This window comes from Rhinatrema bivittatum, chromosome 8 (assembly GCF_901001135.1).
Source record: "Rhinatrema bivittatum chromosome 8, aRhiBiv1.1, whole genome shotgun sequence".
Classification (NCBI taxonomy): domain Eukaryota; kingdom Metazoa; phylum Chordata; class Amphibia; order Gymnophiona; family Rhinatrematidae; genus Rhinatrema; species Rhinatrema bivittatum.
In genome coordinates this window covers 240,214,325-240,233,846 of record NC_042622.1, presented here as the reverse complement: position 1 = coordinate 240,233,846, position 19,522 = coordinate 240,214,325, and the positions used below count along the sequence as shown (strand labels likewise).

At 47.4% G+C, this 19,522-nt stretch overlaps 1 protein-coding gene across 5 annotated transcripts in view; it reads right to left on the bottom strand.

Annotated features, from left to right (window-relative positions):
- The window catches only part of ZFR2 (zinc finger RNA binding protein 2), a 397,475-nt gene that overhangs the window by 104,518 nt on the left and 273,435 nt on the right, over positions 1-19,522 (bottom strand). For 4 of the 5 annotated variants that reach the window (XM_029614303.1, XM_029614305.1, XM_029614307.1 and 1 more), the window contains 2 exons: positions 4,423-4,542; positions 2,391-2,542 (listed from right to left, as the gene is read on the bottom strand). In XM_029614303.1, the coding sequence (XP_029470163.1) occupies positions 2,391-2,542; positions 4,423-4,542 (272 nt within the window). The remainder of the gene's footprint in view (positions 1-2,390; positions 2,543-4,422; positions 4,543-19,522) is intronic. The other variant, XM_029614304.1, reaches the window with a different exon arrangement.

The window sequence follows — 19,522 nt, the reverse complement described above, 5'->3', positions numbered from 1 at the left end:
GATCAGTCGAAAAGCCCCGTCCTTTTTGGGCACCACAAAGTAAATGGAATACTGTCCTGTGCCGAGCTCCCTTTCCAGGACCGGGACAACTGGCCCAGACTCAGGAGTCTGGCGAGGGTTTGCTCTACCGCTTCCCGTTTGGAACGCCCGCAAGGAGAGAATAGAAAGAGATCCGGTAGGTCGCCAACAAGTTCGAAGGCGTACCCGTCTCGTACAATGTCGAGGACCCACTCGTCCGTCGTGATTTTGACCCATTCCTCAAAAAAAAGGGAGAGGCGGCTACCCAGAAACGGGACCGAGGAATGGGCCGACTGACCTTCATTGAGTGGCAGGCTTAGGGGTGGAGTGCGCAGGCTGGCCCTCACGAAAGGGCTGCGACCAAGACTGAGATCGGGAAGAATAACCCCTCGAGGAGCCACCCCGTCCGCGTGGGATATACCGTCTCTGTCCCCGAAAACAAGGACGGGAGGGTGTAAAGGAGCGTGATTGCTTCGGACAATCCTCCAGGAGCTTATGGACCTTTTCCCTCAAGGAATCCATAAACTTCTCAAGGTCCTCTTCAAACAGCAACTTATCTTTGAAGGGCAGCGAGCCCAGCCGTGCTTTGGAGGACAGGTCAGCCGACCAATTGCGCAGCCAGAGGAGTCGCCTAGCGGACACCGCCGAGGCCACTGCCTTCGCCTGGACGCGGAGGAGGTCGTAGAGCGCATCAGCCCCATAGGTGATGACGGCTTCCAGACGTTCAGCCTGCTCCGCCTCTGCCAACGGGAGGTCCTGGGTGCCGGGTAACTGTTGAGTCCACCTAAAACCTGCGCGCAGCATGAGACTGCTACAGGCAGTCGCACGGACCCCCAGAGCCAGGACTTCAAAAATGCGTTTGATATGCACCTCGAGCTTGCGGTCCTGTCCATCCTTCAGGGCCGTCGATCCCTCCACAGGGATAGTGGTGTGCTTGGTAACCGCGGAGATGTAGGAATCCACGGAGGGATTTTTCAACATGTCCAAACATTCCTCCGGGAGGAGGTAGAGCTTGTCCATAGCACGCCCCACCCGGAGTCCCGCTTCGGGAGCCTCCCATTCCCGCAGGAGCAATAGCTTGTGCATGGGATGAAATGGAAAAGCGCTTGCCTGAGCCCTGAGTCCCGCCAGGACCGGGTCCATATTTTTTGGCAAGGAGGTTGTAAGAGTATCCACAGGAGGCCCCTCCAACCCCAATTCCTGGAGTACAAATGGGATGAGGGGCTCCAACTCCTCCCTTTGGAACATATGGAGGACCCTGGGATCATCCCCCTCCAGAGGGGGGAGGGTAGTAGCTGAATCAGAAAAAGGGTCAGGATCTGGAAGGACCGGATTCGCCGGGGGGTCAGGGGCACACCTGGGACCACCCGCACCCGAAGAGACCCCGGAGGCTCCACAGCCGGGCAAACAGTCAACGGCGCGGAGTGAGGAAATTTTACCGGGGGGGGGGGGGGCCTTCCCCTCCTTCTGCAGGCTAAATAAGATTTGTGCAGGAGGACAAAATCCGTCGAAAAACGAGCCCTGGAATTCCCGGGGTGGGGAGGGGGGGTCAGGGACCACGTCCTGGAAGGCCTCGGGGTTTAAATCTGGAGGTAGATCGAAAAAATTCGGGTCCCCAGCCCCAGGCAGCTCCGAAACGGCAGCTGTTGAAAATTCCAAGATGGCCAGCGTTCCTGGGCTTTGCCGACCCGGGAACGGCCTTGGCCATGTGTTGGGGATATGATCCCCGGGCTAGATTTGCCTGCTCTGCCGAGGAGGGGCCTTCCCCACCCGGCAGGCAGGCTGAGCAGAGTCCCTCGTGCGAAAATCGCGACGAGGATTGCCCACAGGCAAGGCAGACTGCCGGCCGCGGCATGAGGGAAGCCGCTCTGAGGAGAAAGAGCCAATCTAACTACTAAAAAGAAGTACTTGCTTGATCCAAGGAAATAAAAAGGATAGCCAGCTAACTAGCCGAAATCAGGAGACCGAAGGGTGAGCTGATGCACCTGCTAGAGACAGACAAATACTGAAGGGTTACAGGATAGGCTCTGTCCTCATGTAGGACACCCTTTCAGTTTTAGTCACATTAAAACTAACAAAGGCAGATGTTCCAAGTCTAAAAGTACATTGATCAAGAGGCTGGTCTCACCATCAGGCAAAAGGCAGTCACTGAACACATGGAAAGATTACAGGTCCAGTTCCAGAGTGATGGGGGAGAGGTGGCAGTCAGTAGCTTTTTGTCTGCCCTGCTATTCTTTTTAAAGGAGGCTGGATAACAGCGCTCTGAATATCTTAATCATATTACAAATCAGGCATTTCTTGCGCACACTGTGAAAAGTGGGGCTTTAAAACTAACAGTCCCTCTGCCACCCCCACCCAAACAATTGACTTGCCTCATTTCCAAAAGCCAGCGCTGCTCTTCCTCCCTCTGCCTCTTTATCAGATCCTTCTGCTTCTGCTTCTGCCTCTTCATCTTCTCTTCCTGCAATTTGCGGGCTCGGTTACTGGGTTTGATCTCCACTGGAAGATCAGGATTCACTTTCTTCTGTAGGACAGAAAGATGTGTGTGACAAGTATTTTAGCCAACCACCAACCTACAGGGCACTAAGACAAAGAAGCAACCATGGCACTACCCCGACAAGCTATGTCTGAATTAATTCAGGATGCCAAAACAGAGTATTTACTAGAGGGAGACAACCTGGGAACTTTCATCACATAGCCCTGGATTTTCTAAGGTCGCAGACCTTAGAAAATCCGGCGGTAATGGGGGGCGGGCCTGCGAAAGCTGGCAGCCATCGCACCACTGCGGTTTGCTGGCTGCCGGCTTTCGCACCGAATAACTACACCATAAAAGGTGGTAGTTATTCGGCGCGAAATTGGCGGCGATAAGGGTCCTTACCTTTCGCCGCCAGCGATGTGTCCGCAGCGACGGCCCCGGTGCCGCCTCGATTCCTCCTCTTCCGGGGCCAACTCCGCTCCCATTTTGTGATCGCATGCAAAAAGGGACTTTTCGCGGGCGATTGCTTTTGAAAATGACCCCCATAGGGAAATAATTTGTGTTTCAAACAGGAAATTCTCTACAAGGGTAAACTGCAGCTAAAAATATGAAATGAAATGCAAGCTGAACTGCCCAAAAAACATATGATACACCAGTTTAAACTAAGTCACAAATCTGTTCAGTTACTAGTTGTTTGCTGAACTTTACTGATACACCAATAGAACAAATGCAGATATTAACGTCAAGTGAAATCCACCAACTAAAGGGCACTGCAGGTCACAGGACAGACAAATTGCTATGAAAAGGAGATTCTAAATGTGAAATGCTGATCTTTCACTAAATACCACCACAGCTTGCCAGCTACTGGCCACCTGAAGTCATATGCACATCTAACCAGAGCTCAGCATAGTAAGAAAATACATTTTTACAAAGTCTAAAAACCAAAATCCTTGGTACTTGCATCTTATTCATAGGATTATAGCAGCTCTCAAATTGAAAAGCAAACACTGGAGCTAGAAAGGTGTACTGAAAAGTACATTACCAACAATTTAAAAAGCATACTATCAAAGCAGTCGAACAAACAAATCCATTTTCTCTTGAAGCATCACTTTCCCAATGTGTTGGTGTCCCTATCTCCTTATATAGAGGAAAGAAACCCACAGAATATGTGGGCTTTAGGAAGCATGCCAAATTGTCTAAAGCGTTTAAATATCATCGTCTACCTAAATTTCATCTTATTTGGGATCCTTACATATCCTGGAGACAACTAACTTTCTCAACGTATTAATTTTACTGTTGGACATTTACTTGGACATTTATCACTCCATATACTTTTCAATTGACTATTAATGACATGACATGGCTTTACTTTATTCATATAGCATGATAGGGGGGGGAGGGGAAGTACTGAACTATGCATCTCATAATATATTTCTATATCTTGCTTTATCCATTATGAGTTATAATGCATAATGCTGTTTCATTTCAGTCTCTTGTTTATACTGTTTTCTCCATGTTTTGATTAATAGCAATAAAAATTATTTAAAAAAAAAAAAAATCACAATATAAAATTAGCCCTGTGGCATTAAAAGACTATTTTCTGTAGGAACCACCCCGTTCCCTGTCGGAACCATCCCTAAAAAAAACCCAACCCATACCCCCTCAAAATCTTGCTGGGTCAATTTAGTCACAGTGCTATTGACAAGCTTCCAATATCTCCGCCAGCCAAACTATAGCTAATGATCAGGATTTTAAAAGAAAATTTCATATTTCCTGATTTTTCCCCTAGGGCTCTTCCCCCCTTCCCCTTAATATTAAGATAAGGGAAGATGCTTTATGTTGCATCCCTGATTTAAACTTAGCATTACGTTTCTTTTGGAGAAGTTCTCTAAATAGAAAGGCACAAGAGACCCATTTGCACCTCTGACCTTGTACTGTAGCCGGTGTCTGCGTCCCTTTAAGTGCATGTCCTTAGCATTGGGATCATTGAAGCTACATTCACAAAGCTTACAGTGGAACCGAATCATTTTTCCCTCATCGTTACGCACCTGTACATGAAAAAGAGCAAGCAGAAAAAAAAAACTCCATAAAAATTTCATTCTAAACTATAATCTACTGCTCTCAAAGACAGAAGATACGCTAAAGAAGGTAAAGGTAAGTGGGAGTCCATTGCTTGTAGGAGTATCTCAGATGAAATTTGGGTGTTCATCTTTGCTCTTATCACAAAGGGTAATTCTCTGTGTCACTAGTCAAGAATCTAGATTTAAAATTTTATATCAATGGTACTTTACCCCTCAAATTAAGAAAGAGTGGTCTCACGGGATATAATTATTGGTGGGAATGTGGGGGGAAAGGAACCTTTTATCACATTTTGTGGAAATGACCCAAAATATAAGTTTATTGGTCAGAAATCTTATCATGGATACATCAGTTCACAGGCACTGAATTACCCTTAGATCCTCTAGTGGTTCTTCTAGATATGCCTTATCAGGAAGTTTTGTTTGGTTAAAAAAGGTATTAGCTTAATTAGCCATATGTTGGTAGCTGCTAGAAGGAACATGGCCTGTCACGAGAGATCCACCTCTGCTCCTCCTGTGTGAGAATGGTTATGGAATTTATTACTTTACAGCTAATGTCCCTAAAATGTGGGAACCTTTTCTACAGAAAGTGGGTCACGAGGTGAATGGCTCTGTTAAACTAGTATTGTGGGATTTGTGAAAAATCTTAAGAGGTATCAGGGTGGCTCCTAGTTCATATGTTTGGTAATGTCAGGGTTATTGTCTAGTCAAATCAATGTACTACATGCCCCCTAAGACTTGCATATGTCAAGAGTAGCATCTGGTAATTACATTTGTTTTACTTCAAGCTTCAGAATTATACTACATCCTGGCAGATCTGGTAAGATGTATGATCTTATTACTTAATGTACTGAATCATTTATGTTGTAATGTGATAGGTGGTATCCGGCTACTTTCCCGGCAAACTTGTAATACTTTATTTTGAAATGTTCAGAAAAATTTTATTTAAAAAAAAAAAAAAAAAAAAAAAAAATCGCTCTCTCCACTCTAGAAAGTGATCACTCTTCTTGGTCATGCTCTTTTTAGTTTTGCTTCAAATGTACAATAGCAAATGAAGAAAGCAAAGCAAGTAACATGGTAGATATTGACAGGAAACCCATTGTGCCCAATTATTCTCATCCACTCTGCTAAGGATATAGCAAGTGTTGCTTACCTGTACCAGGTGTTCTCACAGGACAGCAGGATGTTAGTCCTCACATGTGGGTGACATCATCAGGATGGAGCTCAATCACGGACAACTTCTATCAAAATTTCTAGAACTTTGACTGGCCCCTACTGGGCATGCCCAGCATGGCATTAACCCTGCAGCCAGCAGGGATCCCCCTTCAGTCTTATTTGATAGCTACAGGCAGTGCCAAAAAAATAAAACAACAAAACGTTACGAACCCAACACCGCGGGGCGGCGTGTGGGTTTCGTGAGGACTAACATCCTGCTGTCCTGTGAGAACACTTGTTACAGGTAAGCAACACTTGCTTTCTCACAGGACAAGCAGGATGGTAGTCCTCACATATGGGTGAGTACCGAGCTGAGGATGTCCAAACATGCACCAAATGTACCCACGGCGTGCAACAGGCACAACAACTGGGGTGGAATTTGGTAGAGGGCATCCTGAACCCTGCCGGGCAGGCGGAAGGGTGTTGGTATGTCACATTGGAAATAGGTTACGCAGGACAGACTGGCTGAAGATAGAATTTTGTCTTCCGGCTTTGTCCAAGCAATAGTGGGCTGCGAAGGGTATGGAGAGAGCTCCAGGTGGCAGCCCTGCAAATGTCAGGAAGCAGCACCGATCTGAGGTGTGCTACTGAAGCCGCCATGGCCCTCACAGCGTGTGCTTTAACACGGTCTTGAAAAGGAATGCCTGCTTGCTGGTAGCAAAAAGATATGCAGTTCGCCAACCAGGAGGAGAGAGTCTGCTTACCCACAGGTTGCCCTAATTTGTTGGGATGGAAAGAGATGAATAACTGAGTGCTCTTCCTATGGGCAAGTGTACGGTCTAGATCAGGGGTGGGCAATTAATTTTCCCATGGGGCCGCATGAGAAATTGGGATGGTTTTAGAGGGCCGGACTACTATAATTAACTCAGTTCTCAATAGCCCTACTTATGAAAAGACAGCAGTTTACCACCAATGCATGTCCTCTGAGAAAACACAACAAATAAGACCGATACAAACGCTTACATGCTAGCAAAATATCTCATCTCGGTAACAGACACAGAACCGACCTAACATACTCCCAGGATCTGTAGTAATGCACATAAACTAATCCACACACAGTTACACCTGTATTATGGAATACAAAACAGGAGCAACCCTATCTATGAAAAGGCAACACCACAAATATTAAATCAGGTCCTAAAAACCAATACACCTCTTATTAGGAAAACAGAATAGCAAGCAGCTATAGATCCCCACACAGAAATAATTGTAAAACTATACTAATAAGCAGAATAAATGTTTCAAAACAGCTATGAACAGAATAACATCCAACAATTAAAAACTCATAAAAACTATTAAACATTCTCCAAACACCAATAAAATATTTCAAAAAAGCAGACATCACACAATTAAAATGGCAGTCAAGAAAAATAAACTTAAAGCCATCTTTACTTACCCCCTCCAGCAGCTGTCCTACTCCCCTTCCCTGCAGGCCGTGGCACACACCAGAAGCAGCAGAAGCTAAGCTCTATACTTATGGTCCTCTTCCTTAGTGCCCATGTCTCTCTCACACACACCATACCAGTCATGCCCCCATGACCAGTTTCTGTCTCTCACACACAATCATCTCCCAAACAGTCTTTGGCACACATACCAGTCACCTTCCTGAACAGTTTCTCTCATGCCATACACACACAGGCTTCCCACTCCTGTGTTCTTCTTACATATATGGGCTTCTCACTTTCATAATCACTTTCTCTGTCTCTCTCTCTCTCACACACACACACCCCCACACACTCACTCACCAGTCTCTCACTCCCATGCTTGTTCTCTCCACATGCACAGGCTTCTCATTCCCATAATCACTTTCTTTCTCTCTCTCTCACACACACACACACTCACCAGTCTCTCACTCCCATGTTCTCTTTCAGATATACACGCTTCTCCCTCCCATGATGTGTCTCACACACCCCCAGGTTTCTCACTCCCATGCTCACTCTTCACATTCCCATAATCACTTTATTTCTCTCTCTCTCACACACACACCAGTCACCTGATCTCACTCATGCATACACACACACACAGGCTTCCCACTCCCAAGTTCTCTTTCAGATATACAGGCTTCTCCCTCCCATGCTGTCTCACACACACCCAGGTTTCTCACTCTCATGCTCACTCTCTTCACATGCACAGGCTTCTCATTCCCATAATCACTTTCTCTCTGTTACACACACACCAGTCTCTCTCTCATTTCCATGCTCGCTCTCCACTGCACAGGCTTCTCATTCTCTGAATCACATTCTTTCTCTCACATTCACACACACCAGTCTTTTTCTCTCACACACACCGTCACCTTACCAAGCAGTTTCTCTCTCTCATGCATGCACACTCACCCAGGTTTCTCACTCCCACAACACCAGGCTTCTTACGCTCATGCTTTCCCACATACCCAGACTTCTCACTTCCATGCTTTTTCTCTCTCACACACACACACACATCAGTCACCTCCCTGACTAATGTCTCACACTCTCACATACACATCAGTCATCTCCCTGAGCAATCACTTTCATTGTCTCTCACATACACACACACATCAGCTCTCTGACCAGTCAATCACACACAGGCTGTCTGGCTGCTTCTCTCTCTTTCTCACTTCCTCTCCCCCCCCCACCGGAGCACAAATGGGAGCTGCAGCAACCCCCGAAGGCCAAGAAAGAAGAATCCCATCGGCCGCGGGAGGCTCATGCTGCTGACTCCTTTCTTGATTACTGGCTGCTTCAATTGCTCGGGGACCGACGCTGCAGCCGACGCGGCACGGCTCTTTCTCCTTCCCGCGCACCGCTCCGTGTATCACTTCCTGTTCCGGGTCACGGGAGGGGGGGTGCAGGCGCGGGAAGAAGAAAAGGCCAGCCGCGGGTACCACAGCTTCTAACACTGCTGCCGTTCCCGCTGGGCTTGAACGTGCTGACAGCCCAGCGGCAACGGCAGCGGACGGACCGGGAGCGCGCGCCGCGGACCGGCAAAAAACTCCCGCGGACCGGTGGTTGGGGACCCCTGAAAAAGACCACGAAAGGCGGAACTGGTAGGTAGGTAGGAAAGAAACTCGAGCGAAGACACGCTGCCCGATTGGCCGGTGCTGGGCAAGGCTTGCCCAGCACCGGCCAATCGGGCAGCATGAGTGGGACAGGTCTGGTCTAGATAGAAAGCTAGAGCCCGTTTACAGTCAAGGGTATGCAGAGCCTGATCCCCTGGATTGGGATGGGGCCTGGGAAAAAAGGTAGGTAGTATGATGGATTGATTAATGTGAAACTCCAAAACTACCTTGGGTAAAAACTTAGGGTGAGTGCGCAATACCGCCCGGTCCTGCAGGAGTTTAGTGTAAGGCGGATAGGTAACTAGGGCCTGTAACTCACTAACCCTGCGAGCTGAAGTGATAGCTAATAGGAAAATCACTTTCCATGTGAGATATTTTAGGTCACAGGAGTGAAGAGGCTCGAATGGTGGTTTCATGAGCCGACCAAGAACCAGGTTAAGGTCCCAAGAAGGGGCCGGAGGACGTAAAGGTGGCTTGATATGGAGCAAGCCCTTTAAAAATCGTGTTACGAGGTGTTGTACTGATATAGGGACATCCCCGACACCTTTGTGGAAGGCGGCTACTGCACTGACATGCATTCTGCTGGAAGAGGTTTTGACAAATGCCAGAGATAGTCCAAAAACCTTGGGATTGGACAGGAAAAGGGATCAAGGGACTGAAAGTGCACCATGATGTGTACCTTTTCCATTTATAGGAATAAGATTTTCTTGTGGAAGCCTTCCGTGAAGAAATCAGGACACGAGAAACCGAATCTGAAAGGTTAAGTGGTTGAAGGATTAACCGTTCAACATCCATGCCATCAGGGACAAGGCCTTCCGTCGTTTTGAGTGATCAGATGCGGGTCCATTCCCAAGGGAATGTGCCTGTGGATGGATAGGATCCTGGAGTATGGGAAACCACACTTGGCGCGGCCAGTGAGGTGCTATCAGGTTCATGGTTCCCTTGTCCTGACGTAGCTTCACAAGAGTCTTCGAAAGAAGAGGAAGTGGAGGGAATGCATAGAGCAGACCAGTTGCCCACAAGAGGGAGAATGCATCTCTGGGCTGAGAGCGCTCGCTCCGAATGAGGGAGCAGTAATTGTCCACTTTGTGGTTCTGAGGGGACGCAAAGAGGTCTGTCTGGGGGTATCCCCATTGGCGAAAGATTGAGGTCGCTACCGAGGGGTTGAGAGACCATTCGTGTGGCCGGAAGACGCGACTCAGTTTGTCTGCCCAGACATTGTCCACTCCCGGCAAGAAGGTGGCCCTGAGGTACATCGAGTGGGAGAGCGCTTCCGCCCAAATCTGCGCAGGTTCCTGACACAGGAGGAAGGAGCCTGTGCCTTCCTGCTTGTTGATGTACCACATGGCCACCTGGTTGTCCGTCTGAATCAGGATGACGTGATTTGATAGGCGTTCCTGAAAAGCCCTGAGAGCATATCGCATTGCTCGAAGTTCTAGGAAGTTTATTTGATGTTTGGCTTCCTGTGGAGACCAAGATCCTTATGTCTGTAGATTGTCCACTTGGGCTCCCCACCAGAGGTTGGAAGCGTCGGTGGTGAGAATGAGTTGAGGATCTGGCACTTGAAAAGGCAGTCCCTGGAGGAGATTGGTCTGATCTTTCCACCAGGCAAGAGACAGACGGAGTGAGTTGGTGATGTGGACAATGGTCGATAGAGGCTGAACAGCTTGAATCCATTGTGACCTCAGAGTCCAATGCATGAGTCTCATGGTCATTGGGCCCATTGGAGTAACATGGATGGAGGACGCCATGTGTCCTAGCAGGACGAGGAATTGGCGAGCTGTTGCTGTATGTTGAGACTGCAACTGGTGAGCGAGGGCCACGAGTGTTAGCGCTCGTTGTCGAGGTAGAAAGGCTTTTGTCTGTAAAGTGTCCAAGTCTGCTCCAATGAACGACAAGTTTTGAGATGGGGTTAAATAGGATTTCTCATAATTGACAAGAAATCCTAGAGAAATTAAAGTGTGTAGAGTGAAATCGAGGGACGACTGAGCGGCTTGCTGGGTTGGAGCCCTGATTAACCAGTCGTCCAGATAGGGGTAGACGTACACACCTTCTTTCCTGAGGAAAGCTGCTACAACTACGAGACATTTGGTGAAGACTCGTGGTGCAGACGCTAGGCTGAAAGGAAGCACTCGATATTGATAGTGCTTTTCGCCTACTAAAAACCTGAGGTACTTGCGATGAGTTGGAGTGATCGCAATGTGTGTGTATGCGTCCTGGAGGTCCATAGAGCAGAGCCAGTCTCCTCTTTGTAGAAGAGGTAGAAGCGAGCCCAAGGTTACGATCTTGAACTTTTCCTGCTGGAGGTATTTGTTGAGAGCACGTAGGTCTAGAATTGGACGAAGCCCCCCAGATTTTTTGGGGATCAAAAAGTACCGGGAATAGAACCCTAGGCCTTGCTGCGAGAGTGGGACGGGTTCTATTGCTCTTAACTGGAGAAGAAGGGAAACCTCCTGCTCCAGAAGGACAGAGTGATCGGATACTCTCCACGCCTGCAGAGGTGGTGAGTCCGGTGGAAGAGTAAGAAAGTTTAGGTGGTAACCATGAGCAATGATTACTAGCACCATTGGTCGGTTGGGATTGATTGCCACATGTTGTGAAAGTGGCACAATCGACCTCCCACTGGTATGCTTGGCAGAGGAATCAGACTGCTGCTCTCCAAGTGAAAGTCAAAAACCGGAAGCAGGCCCCAGCTGGGGAGCTGCTTGTGGCTTTTGCTTTTGGGCCTGGCGAGGCTGAGGCTTTTGATAAGGTCTCGTAGTTCGGGACCTTGCTGGTGGAGGATAGTACTTCCTTGGACGGAAGAATGACTTCTTAGAGTCCTTCCTGAAGGGCTGTCTTAAGGGGAAGTCGGAAGGTATCGATGAGAGCTGTTTAAGGGTCTCATGATGGTCCTTTAATTCAGCCACTATTTGCTGGATCTGCTCACCAAACAGATTGTCTCCTACACATGGTAGGTCAGATAGCCTGTCTTGTACTTCTGGGCGAAGGTCAGAAGATTTGAGCCAGGCCCATCGTCTTGCCAAAATAGCAGCTGCAGACACTCTAGTAGAGGTGTCGAAGATATCATAAGCTGTTCTTATCTCATGCTTTCCTGCTTCAAACCCCTTGTTGACAAGGATTTGAAGCTGGTCTTGGAATTGTTCAGGCAGGGTTTCAGAGAAGTCCTGTATCTGTTTGAAGATGACCCTATTGTATTGGGTCATATACAGCAATTCTGGAGATGAGCATGACCCCTTGGAACACTCGTCGACCAATATTGTCTAGGAACTTGTGTTCCTTAACAGGAGGGGTAGATGAGTGAGGCTTCGTCCTTTTTGCTTTCTTTTGAGCCGATTCTATCACAACTGAGTGGTGGTCGAACTGAGATTTTTGAAAGCAGAGGGCTGACTGCACTAAATAGGTAGTGTCAGCTTTTCTATGGACTGCGGCAATGGATCCAGGGTTTTCCCAGTTCTTTTTGAGGAGGTCAAGAAGAACTTGATGAATGGGAATGGAAGTGATCACTTTAGGGGCATCCAGGAACTGGAGCAACTCCATCATCTGGTGCCTATCATCCTGCTCTGCCTGAAGCTGAAAAGGGTCCAACTCAGACATTTCCTTCACAAAATTAATGAAAGAAAGGTCCTCTGGAGGAGAACGCTTTCTACTTTCAGTAGGAGAGGGAGGTTAAGGTAAGTCATCAGTGTCTAAAGTATCATCACCCTAGGTGTCATAAGGTTCAGCAGACTGACCTGTAGGACGAGAAGGGGGTTGGATACCCGAAGGCCCCGGCCGAGGCTCAGAGAAAATCGAAGGAATCACCGGGGGCACCGTAGACAGCCTGGAGGGCATCGGTGCCGGTATCGAAGGCGCCGACGTACGTATCGCACCTGATGAATGAATCAGTGGCGAGGGACGAATTGGCATCGATGGTTGAGGCAAAACTCCCGAAGGAGAGATGCGGAACGGTGTTTCTCCTCCCGATGAAGCTGTCAATGGGGAGCGCACCGGAGCCATCGGAGACCCGGGAATCACTGGTGGAAGGGCCATTATGAGCGCCTCCATCCGGGATAGCAGCGGTGCCAGTGCTGCTGGAATCGGGTCGATGACTGGTTCCACAATCGGTGCTGGTGTTGGTGCCGAAGGGACCTGGAGTCATTGCATCGCCTTGTCGATGGCCTCCTGGACCAGCTGGTCCAGTTCTTCTCAGAGACCTGGAGCAAGCAGCCCCGGCTCCAGAACAGAAGAGGGAGGCAGAGGGCATAGCCGGAGGGACCACCTTTATAGGCAGAATCGCAGCTCCAAAACCCCGATCGGATGAGGGTGGCCTCGATGACCCGGTCGCAGGAATAGTCGGTGCCTTTCCTGGACAGGGCTTCTTTGACGGTGGCTCAGACGGTGGCTCGGTCGATGATTTCGCTCCCTCGATGGTCCGAGTCTTACGATGCCAATGGCGATGTTTCTCCCTACGATCCCCTCGATCCTGAGGGGGAGTAACGGGCGCCGATGGCCGTGAAGACGTCGATGGCGGACGGTCACCGGACGGTGGTCGATGCTGGTGCGACGTCAACGGTGCCGGTTCAGATGACGTCGATGTGATGGACGGCGTCGGGGTGTGAGCACGGAAGAGGAGTCCCATCTTCTCCATCCTTGCCTTGCAACCTTTGGGTGTCATGAGGGCACATTTGGTGCAAGTCAGGACATCATGCTCCCGGCCTAAACACATTACACAGACGCCATGAGGGTCTGTGATAGACATGGTGAGAGTACAGTCCGGGCACCGGAGGAATCCCGATGCCATGGCCATAGAAAAAAATCTAGCCGCGGGATGGACGACAGCCAGTAGGCCGCAAGGGCTAAACTCGATGGTAATCAACGGAAAACTGTCAAAAAACTTACCGGAGTACCGCGGCTAGAGAGAAGTTAGGAGGGACCCCTGTGGGGCAATTTAATGTTAGTTAATTCCGGGAGGAAAATTCCTGTCAGGAATTTCCAGAGCTCCTAAACCGCGAGGCTACTGCAGCGCGGAAAAAAGAAGTCTGAAGGGGGACCCCTGCTGGCTGCAGGGTTAGTGCCATGCTGGGCATGCCCAGTAGGGGCCAGTCAAAGTTCTGGAAACTTTGATAGAAGTTTTCCGTGATTGGGCTCCATCCTGATGATGTCACCCATGTGAGGACTACCATCCTGCTTGTCCTGTGAGAAAAGCCAGCTGTAGATCTTGACCACTTATAGCAGGGCTTCCCAAACCTGTCCTGGGGACCCCACAGCCAGTTGGATTTTCAGGATATCCACAATGAATATGCATGAGATACTGAGTTTCCATGATAAGCAAATTTATCTCATGCATATTCATTGTGGATATCCTGAAAACCTAACTGGCTGTGGAATCCCTAGGACAGGTTTGGGAACCCCTAACTTATAGGATATCGCTCCTTATGCATGTCAGTATATTTTTTCTGAAAAGAACATAATACAAAAGATGTACTAGAAAGAATTTTCTGTAACAACAAAGTAAATCCTTAAAACTGTGTTACAGGGCTTTAATTCAGACAAGATCAAATATCAGATAAGACTCATTTTTCCAGTTAGCATCATCCTCCTTCCCTCCCAACGCAACCCTGATGAACCCATCCATATCTACCACATATACACGCACTACCATTTACTTCAACTAATCCACAACTCCAAAATTCACTCCCACATACTAGAATATCCCATTTTTCTTAAAGGCGCTTTTTTGTCTTCAGACAAAAAGTCATGAAAATCTTTCCAGGTCTGCACCCTTTTAAATGAAACATGGGACCAGGTTTTCTCAGTAGCAAGCCTGACATTATAGAACTCATTCTTGTAATAAAAATAAATAAATATCTAATGCCTCTAATTACTTACTAATCTAAAGCAGTTTAAAAAGAAGTTGACGACATCTTTTCCAAGAGGCTTCTGGTTACGAAAAGTGTACTTTGCTTTATGTTTCCCAGTCTTTGTGATCTTTGTTGTATATTAAATACTCAGTCATTTATGATTTTGTCCCATTGTATTTGTATGTTCATGTTTGTGTTCTACATGATGCTGTGGATTTCATTGTCTCTGTTTTATATACAGTGGCTTACAAAAGTATTTGACCCCTAAAATATCAGATTTGTGTGGATTACAAATGACACAGATTGTTCCAGACAGTATCTTTATTGCAAACCAGTATGCTCATAAAGTAAATTTTCAAAGTCACAATTCATTATTTATCTGCATTTTTTGTAAAATGAAATTAAAAACTGAAAAATGCTGCTTGTGTAAGTATTCAACCCCTTCAGATAATGCTTGGTAGAAGCACCTTTTGCTGCAATAACAGCTTTAAGTTTGTTGGGGTAAGCTTCAGCAAAATTGCTTACCTTGTAATAGGTGTTATCCCAGGACAGCAGGATGTAGTCCTCACATATGGGTGACATCGGTAATGGAGCCCTATGTACGGAAAACTTCTTTAAAAGTTTCTATGAAACTTTTGACTGGCACCGGAGTGCCTACTGAGCATGCCCAGCATGCTATGATATTCCCTGCCACAGGGGTCTCTCTTCAGTCTTGTTTTGTAGCAATAAGCGTTAGCCAAAAATAAAATAATAAAACGTATCGGACCCAACTCCGCGGGGTGGCGGGTGGGTTTCGTGAGGACTACATCCTGCTGTCCTGGGATAACACCTATTACAAGGTAAGCAATTTTGCTTTATCCCAGGACAAGCAGGATGCTAGTCCTCATATATGGGTGATTAGCAAGCTAGAGGCTGAGTCATTTTGTGCTGAAGTGACCGTAAGGTATTGTTATTGAAATGAATCAGCCGAAATCACAGCAGGTTGGATGTAGAAGGAGTTGGGGTTATACTGGAAACAAGTTCTTTAAGACGGACTGTCCATATGCTGAATCTTGTCTTCCTTCTTTGTCTAAGCAGTAGTGGGCTGCAAAGGTGTGAAGAGAACTCCATGTTGCTGCTTTACAAATGTCTAGATTAGGTACAGAGCGAAGGTGTGCTACTGAGGTTGACATTGCTCTGACTGAATGTGCTTTTACTCGCCCTTGAAGAGTAAGGCCTGCTTTGTCATAACAGAACTGTATGCAATCTGCTAGCCAGTTTGACAGAGTATGCTTACCCACTGCTTTACCTGGTTTGTTTGGATCATAGGAAACAAACAGCTGACTGGATTTTCTTTGGGCTGTAGTGCGGTTTAAATAGAAGGACAAGGCACGCTTACAGTCCAAAGTGTGTAAAGCTCTTTCTCCCTGGTGAGAGTGAGGCCTAGGAAAGAATGTAGGTAAAACTATTGATTGGTTCAAGTGAAATTCCGTGACAACCTTAGGAAGGAATTTTGGATGTGTCCGAAGGACTACCCTGTCATGGAGGAACTTTGTAAAAGGTTCATATGTGACTAGTGCTTGTAGTTCACTGACCCTTCTGGCAGATGTAATGGCTATGAGAAAAACCGTTTTCCATGTAAGGTATTTAAGGTCACAAGTATTTATGGGTTCAAAAGGAGAACGCATAAGTCTAGTGAGTACTACGTTCAGATCCCATTGTATGCTTGGGGAATGAACTGGAGGTTTAATGTGAGTTAGGCCTCTCATGAATTTACGGACGAGAGGCTGTGTGGAGATAGCTGCATCCCCCAGCTTGCTATGGTAAGCTGAGATTGCACTTAAGTGTACCCTTACAGATGATGTCTTAAGACCAGAGTCTGAGAGGTGGTAAAGGTAATCTAGTAGCGAGGTAGTGGGGCAAGTGAAAGGATCTAAATCTTTCTGATTGCACCACAGCGTAAACCGTTTCCATTTGTAGGAATAATTCTTTCTAGTGGAAGGTTTACGTGCAGCTATAAGTACTTGAGATATAGCGGATGGAAGGTTGAGTGGCTGTAAGATCAAGCTTTCAACATCCATGCTGTTAGGGACAGGGATTGAAGGTTGGGATGGCACAACTGACCCTGTTCCTGAGTTATGAGATTGGGAGCTACTCCCAGGCGAATTGGATCCCTGACTGATAGATCTAGCAGTGTGGGGAACCATACTTGTCGAGGCCAATATGGGGCTATGAGTATCATAGTTCCCTTGTCCTGTTGTAGTTTCACTAAAGTTTTGGTTATGAGTGGTATCGGTGGATACGCGTATAACAGGCCTGAAGTCCAATGGCGAGCAAACGCGTCCTTTGGTAGGCTGTTTTGTTGCCAGAGGAGAGAGCAGTAATTGTTCACTTTGTAGTTGAGTTGAGATGCAAAGAGATCTATCGTCGGTTGACCCCAGCGTTGGAAAATCTTGGATGCTATTGCTGGATCCAATGACCATTCGTGCGGTTGGAACTGACGACTGAGGTGATCCGCTACTGTGTTGTGGATGCCCGCTAGGTAGGTGGCCCGTAGAAAAATTGAGTGTGTGAGGGCCCAGTCCCAAATCTGTGCTGCTTCTTGACAAAGGAGATAAGAACCTGTCCCTCCTTGTTTGTTGATGTACCACATGGCTACTGTGTTGTCCGTTTGGATCAGAACAGTCTTGTGTGATAGGCAGTCCTTGAACGCATGTAGCGCATAGCGTATAGCTCGAAGCTCTAGGAAGTTTATTTGAAAAGAGGCTTCGAGCTGAGTCCACTTGCCCTGTGTCTTTAGATGACCAATGTGCGCTCCCCATCCTAAGGTGGATGCATCTGTAGTCAAAGTCACTTGTGGAACTGGCTGCTGGAAAGGTAGGCCTTTGAGCAGGTTGCCCATTGATGTCCACCAGAGGAGTGCAGATCTGAGTTCTGGTGTGATATGAATGGGAGTAGACATTGGTTGAGTGGCTTGTATCCACTGTGTTTTGAGTGTCCATTGCAGTAGGCGCATGGTCAATCTGGCCATGGGAGTGACATGAACTGTGGAAGCCATATGCCCTAGAAGAATGAGGCATTGGTGAGCGGTTACCTGGAATGGTTTGCGAAGATTGTGAGCCAACTGGACAAGTGTTTGCGCACGGTCTCTTGGAAGAAAAGCCGTTGCTAGTGTAGTGTTCAGTTCTGCACCTATGAACTGTATCAGATGAGTTGGTGGCAGATGGGACTTCTGGTAGTTGATGAGGAATCCCAAGGAGTGAAGCACTTGGATGGTGAGCTTGAGAGAAGTGAGAGCTCCTTCTTTTGATTGACTTTTGATGAGCCAATCGTCCAGATAAGGGAACACGTGCACTCTGTGCTTGTGGAGGTGTGCCACTGCTGCAGCCATGCATTTTGTGAATACTCGTGGTGCTGATGCAAGGCCGAACGGCAGCACTCTGTATTGAAAATGCTGATTTAGTATCCGAAAGCGCAGGTACTGGCGATGAGGAGGATAGATGGGGATGTGAGCGTATGCATCTTGAAGATCCAGAGAGCAGAGCCAATCTCCCCTTTGAAGAAGAGGCAGAATGGTGCCTAGGGATACCATTCTGAACTTTTCCTTTCTCAGGAATTTGTTGAGATTTCTGAGGTCTAGAATGGGTCGAAGGCCTCCTGTTTTCTTTGGAATGAGGAAATATCTGGAGTAGAATCCTCTGCCCTTTTGAGGCCCAGGGACCGGTTCTATAGCCCTGGCTCTCAGAAGGTTGGATAATTCTGTTTGAAGAATTATGGAATGTTGATTTATTGTGTAAGAGTGATGTGGTGGATTGTCTTTTGGGATAGTTAAGAAATCCAGCCTGTAACCGTGAGTTATGATGGATAACACCCACTGGTCGGTGGTGATGGAGGTCCAATTGTTGTGGAAGTACTGTATGCGACCTCCTACTGGTGTTTCCTGAAACAGGTTGATGTAGCTGCTGCTCTCTGGGGCTTTTCAGAAACCAGAAGTAGTTGTTGTTTGTGGAGGTGGCTGAGGTCTTGTTGGCCTTTGCCTAGGCTGTTGGCGTTGTGTTGGGCGATTGGCCCTTGGCCTACCAGTTGGGGGATAGTACCGACGTGGACGGTAGTATGGTCGGCGAGAGTCACGTCTGGGAAATTTCCTGGAGGAACTTTGAGGTTCTGGAGGCTGAGAGGATAATTGTTTTAAGGTTTCGGTGTGGTCCTTTAAAGGTTGCCACAGCTTCCTTAATCTTTTCCCCAAAAAGGTTATCCCCGGTACATGGAAGATCAGATAAATGCTCCTGAACCTCTGGGCGAAGATCCGAGGCCTTTAGCCAAGCCCATCTTCTCGCAGCTATGCCTGATGTTGACAATCTTGCTGCTGTCTCAAAGCAATCATAAGTTGCCCGAACTTCATGCTTGCCAGAGTCAAGGCCCTTGTGTATGATGTTTAGGAATGGCTCCTGCAACTGTTCTGGAAGAGAAAGCGTGAGTTCCTGAACTTGTTTCCACAAGTTTCTTTGGTATTGATTTATATAAAGCTGGTAAGCAGAAATTTTTGACACCAGCATGGAACCCTGGAAAATCTTTCTTCCTAAATTATCCAGGAATCTACTTTCCTTTCCAGGTGGTAAGGAAGCATGTGATTTCTGCCTTTTTGCCTTCTTTTGGGCAGATTCAACCACCACTGATTGGTGAGGCAGTTGAGACCTCTGGAATCCTGGAGTAGGTTGTACCAGGTACGTGGCTTCAGCCCTCTTGTTCACCGCCGGTACAGAACTTGGGTGCTCCCAAATTCTGTGCTGTAGTTCTTGAAAAACCTCATGGACCGGGATTGCCAACATTTCTTTGGGAGGGTCCACAAATTGAAGGACTTCCAAAGTTTTCTGCCTCT